General features: G+C 45.5%; 1 protein-coding gene across 1 annotated transcript; it reads right to left on the reverse strand.

Moving 5' to 3' along the window:
- Positions 1-366: 366 nt before the first annotated feature.
- On the reverse strand, positions 367-5,308 carry T265_10432 (hypothetical protein; the record flags this gene model as incomplete). The annotated part of the gene is made up of 4 exons (XM_009176802.1): positions 367-436; positions 4,087-4,472; positions 4,946-5,063; positions 5,217-5,308. 4 exons carry the CDS (start codon positions 5,306-5,308, stop codon positions 367-369), a joined length of 666 nt encoding a protein of 221 aa, XP_009175066.1.
- Between the last annotated feature and the right edge of the window lie 278 nt (positions 5,309-5,586).

Raw genomic sequence — 5,586 nt, forward strand, 5'->3', positions numbered from 1 at the left:
TCATGTTTCAGAACATGTAGTCTGAACGTATCCTATACAATTCAAGGAGAATCACTGGAGGTTGTGGAGAATTTTACACATCAACGGTTGTGTAAGCATCACTTGAATATCAGGGATCACGTGTACGAGGCTACGGTAATGGCTGTATTGGTGTATGGTTGTGAATCATGGCCTCTGCGGACGGATAATGTGAGGCGTCTTGAGGTTTTTAATCACCGATACGTCAGACACGTAGCTTGTCAACAGATTAGTAACGAGATTGGAAAACGGGTAGTTGGCCGTGCAGCGGGTACTTTGGTCGCAGAAAACACCCAGTACCATCAATTGTGGTGGCTTGGCCATGTCCCACGTATGCTGAAACACCGTCTATCGAGACGAGTGTTGCTCCCCGCGCTTCCTTGAGAATGGCGGAAACCGCGAGGTGGGTAACATTTCACTGGGAAGAACAGTGCGAAGGAGATTGCGAAGAGTTTATGTGTTGTTGGTGCAGTCTGTTTTCCGGGATGGGGTCTCCGCGATCCCCATTCCGCTTGGCTGGAGACATTGCAGCAAATGATGGCGTCCAAGTCAGATTGGGCGCTCGGAAGTGTGGACAACTCAGAATATCTGACATAGGCACCAGGTCCCCTCCCTCACCTACTATTTTATCTTCTTTTCACTCATAGGCGTTAAAAATTAGATAATCTGTATGGTTGTACTGCAGTTACGAAAGCAAATCTTGATTGTTGAACTGCGATATCAGGCTATCGATAATAATGATGTTTGGCAATGAAACATCATTATTAATACTGATGCTTCTGTCTTTAATGTTTATGTCCCAAAAGTATGCACTTCTTATGGCTGGTCTGTGAGTTATCTGTATTCTCATTCGACCATCCCGAAAACCGTTCCCTATGTCTACCCTCTTCGTCAATTTGGACAACCGGAAAATTTCTTACCTGTACAACTATATGAACACACAGCAAGATTTTTGAGACTTTCTGCCATTCTTCCTGTTTCTGGCTTGAATTACAAACGGTCAGATTTCCACCTTTTCGCACGCCAAACCTCCGTCTTCCCACACTTTTGAACCATACCATTAGTCCCCTCAATTCCAAAATTATCCACAATTAGTGTGCTACCACTGGTGGAATCTCTGTCCTGACGAAGAATATTTACCCTCGTACAGTGACGTCACAGCAAAGGATAAACCTTATCCCGAACCCTCGCACTGCATTCATCTTGGCCGCTCACAGCTTCAGGCGGCTCCTCCAATCCGTTCAACAAGTAAAATTGGTAGTGATTGTAGATACCTATGGAAGAAAGAAAAGAAAGCGTTCAGCTGTAGCACCCTTCCGGTGCCTAGCTGCCATGCCACCCGAAGGAAGCACGAGGGCTAGGATACTGCCAAGTTGCCCAAGTCTAGACGAAGTCGAGTGCGGAGGTCGGATTCGAACCACGAACTTTCCGGTCAGTAAAGCGCTCTAACCACTTGGGCCATCTCGCCCCTGTAAATAGCTATGGCTGGTATAAATTACGCTTGTACCAAAGCCAGTGCATACTGTGAGAGATGGATTTTACTCCGATATAAGTGCACTCATTCAATGGTTTTCACGCCTGTCGCAGCGCGGCCACTGGCCTTCCATACAGTGCAAGGTCTGTCTTCGACATGAGACGCCAGCCCAAGGCCATCAAGCACACTTCCAGCCAGGCAGAGGTTTTGTTGACCACAACTTTGCGTTACGTCAAAAGCATGAGTAACGCCAAGTACCATCCACCTCAGATGCTTCAGTTATTACCGTTGCCCTGGTTGGGGTCCTCAAAATGGGACACATCAGTTGCTGAAGATATTCACAGACATGGTCCAGGTGCGTGCTCATGCATTCGAGTTATATTCATTTCATAGCTTTCCCCCACCTTATTGAGAAGCCTTGATTCACGCCGCAATCATGTCAGCTACTGCTTCAAATGCGTAGCTGTCTACTCCCAGCAAGCCATATCATCGGTGAACGGAACCGTGACAGCTATAACCACTACACAAGTACGCGGTTTTATAGCTGGGGATGATGTTGATGATAATGCACCACACATAACGAAGACCAATTGTCTCAATCTTTACTTAGGTGCATTTGGTGTCGTCATTCGAATTGTTTTGTTCCCAAAGTTAAATGGGTCCCCGAAATGACTCATCAACATTCTTGTAACATCTGCCCAAGTCCTCCTTTCTGGTGAGCTATCAACTCTCTCCATCTCAAGTAGGACCGAAGGCTATCCCGTTCCTTTCGTCCCGAACAATGGCCTGATACGTTAAACCATATTGGTTTCGAGTTAGTCCTAAAAGAAACGCCTCGGGGTTAACAAAGTTCTGATTTGTGATTATATTCATGGCGCCCAGCGTATCCCATCAATTTGAAATGAACTTCTGCTTAAGAGAGTGTAATTTTACGGTAGAGAGCCAGCCAATTTGAACAACCGCACTCAGCTAAACAGAAGCGCGATCTGGTGTATATCTCTCCACATCTGGATAATTGCTTGGAGGCAGCTAGCATCTAGGATGAAGCAAGGTCTCTATATAATGAATCGAATGGCTTTCATGAATTCCCACTACCTTCACGGAAATTGAGAAGTCCAATAAGATTTCGATGGACATGAATTCAACGGTTCTGTGCGCGGCGTTCTCCTTCTTGGTTGTCGAACATAAAATCAACAGGTTATCTGCTTTCAGCCACTGGTGTTTGCTAACTTCCTCTTACGCTGGGTTCGGAAAGTGTGCGAGTTTTACACAAGTCCGTCACCGAACTCTTAGCAGTTTTCCGACGTAACATCAGTTCCGCTAGGTAGGGCATGTGTTAAGAGGACTGAGTGATGCGTTGTTTGTGGGAATTTTGAAATTAATACAAACCAATACTTATATTTATGTCCTGAGCAATCATGAGTTGACAAGATCCCCCTTCATAGTATAAAGGTGGTGATAAATTGTTCGGGATTGTACGAATAGGATGTTGCTAAAAATCTTCGCATAGTTTGCGAAATCGAAGAACAACCTATTGGTGTGTGCGTAAATGGAGAGTAGTCAGTTGTGTTCGTTTTGCAAACGTGCCTGATCATAGTATAATTGCTCAGCTGTAACACGCTTCCGGTAACTAGCTGGTTTGCCAACCGAAATAAAGCACGCGGGTTGGGGTTCTACCTGGTTACCTAGACCAAGGCAGGAAAATTCGAGATGTATGGACAAATCCTTGGTTGAGAAAGTTTACACACTAATCACTGCGTTATCTCGAGCTCGATGGTTTGCTACTCGAAGCCAGAAGCGACCATACCAACAGTGCTTAGCTGGAGAAATCTGGTAGAATACACTTTTCAACGTTTTGACGAGTGAAGCTGCTACGAAAAGTCCCAGCAGATTACACCAGTCCCATCTTCTAGTCAAGGAATGCACCGAATTTACAACATAAAGCCCGTTAGTTTGTCGATTGACAATAATCTTACTAGGAAAGAGAAAGCTGGGTATTTATATGCGGCGCACAATCACATTTACCATCTGCTGCGCGTCGAGTAATACCTGTACCTAAGAAAAGGGATCTACTGCTTAATTCGTAATTACGTTTTACGGTGAGTGCATCTCAGGTTTCTCCCGCATGCCATTAAATACTGATTTCTATATCTCTGAGATCCTTTAAGTAACAGGAAGGACAGCGATCGCAACCTGAATAGCCACAATATTGTGTGCATTGTCAAACCCACTTGCTGACGCTGGCGGAAAACGTGCTCAAGTTATAAACTACAGGCGTTTATGGCTTGACGCGTCAGCTTCCTTGTGCCGTAGTCAACAAACCTGAGGGGGGGGGCATATAAAAAGTTCTTTTTCAACGGATTTTCGAGCAGGATGTCGCGAGTCGGGCACTCCCTGCAAAGTACAGCAGATGAATCCGTGTAACCGCACTACGTGGTGTAAGCTGCATACCAGCGGGGAAAAAATCGGATCGGCCAGGCTGGGCAAGCAATCAAGGTATTTGCATAAAAAAAGGTATATTATGCCAAGTACAGAGATCAATTGCGAATAAATAAAGCCATCGTGCAGCAGCAAATTATTCCAAAGCAGAGTACATCAAGATCTGTTTCAGGACCTTCGTTTGGCTGGTCTCTCGTATCTCTCCAGCAAGGAACATTTCGTCGACGACACTATACACTTTGTAAAAGTTGAAAACCAGATCCAGTTCACAAACATTGTGGAACAGTTCATTTAGGACCTCAACGAAGTTATGGATAGCCTCGAGGTACATGAGGCTATTATCCATAACATCAATGCAAACACAGAAATACAAACCGGCGTATCTGCGATAAACAATCTTATAATTGCGAAATTCCACAAAGTTCGTGTGCTTTGCATCCCTCACCGTTACCACCGCATGGACTTCTTCAATGAGTTTTTGTTTTTCTTCGTCATCTAAATGCATGTACCATTTCGCCAGGCGCGTTTTACCGGCCCTGTTCTGAATGAGAATGAAGCGAATCATGTTGAGAGATACGCCCCCGACAGAGAACCCAGCAACACCCTGGCTGTTGATTGGTCAGGAGTCAACTGCCCAAACGCACTCATCTAAAGTTGGATACAGATAGACTCGGATATGTTGCTGTCGCTTCCATACGGAAATTCGGCAGGGAAGATAACTATCTCCTTATGTTGACAGGTTTAGGGGGTTATTAGAATGCACAACTGAAACAAGCATACCTGAAGTAGATCACAACCCATCTGAACGGGAAATGGATGCTAATATGTCGGTCACTCAGGAGCACAGTTGAGTGAACGCAGTATTATTAGTTGCCCCAAATGGTACTATGCAAAGTTACGAAAGACATGGATTAGCAAGAGGTGTCAGACAGTGCTGGTTGGTTTTTCGCCCAATCAGTGCTCCTATATGGACAAACGACTCTGCAAGGATCAAGATAACTGTCATCACTTCACGGATCCACGGATCGACACACAAGATCGAGGCTTTCGCCCAAGTTTACCGGGTCGGTTTTGCTCGCGGCTGTCGTTCACCTGAAATGCACAAGTGGAAAAGGGTGCAGCACGCTCTTCACTTTCTCAGCGCGGGGTGGTAAGGTTGCCAGCGCGAGGACTCGCATGAATAAGTGTCTAATGGTTCGTTGAACCGGGTTTTAGAATGGGCATGGACAGCTATCTGAGGAGGGTTATTCCGAAATGATAAAAATTCTGCCTGATTAATATGTACACTCTGAGGTTGAAAATCTTCCTAACATGTCCCGGCCGTGTGTTTTCTTGGTCATCGGTGGAAAACCTAATGGCCTTTTTCAAACCGGACATAAGTAAGAATTACGTCCCATCGGAAGCGACGATTTTCAGGGGAAAGAGGTCAAGCAGTGTGAAATACGTTTCGCATTCCTCAGATTTAAGACCAGCAATCATTTTCATACCAGCTCGCTGGAAACGCATAATGAGGGTTGCGTCCATTGTGTGCCCTGAGCAGACAAATCGGTTGGCATATTTAAGGAGCGGTTTGACGCAGGCCACAGAGTGATTGTCAGTCCATGCGACTAATACGGGACAAGGCTAACATGTCCCGGCCGTGTGTTTTCTTGGTC

The sequence above is a fragment of the Opisthorchis viverrini genome (genome assembly GCF_000715545.1).
Source record: "Opisthorchis viverrini unplaced genomic scaffold opera_v5_363, whole genome shotgun sequence".
NCBI lineage: Eukaryota > Metazoa > Platyhelminthes > Trematoda > Opisthorchiida > Opisthorchiidae > Opisthorchis > Opisthorchis viverrini.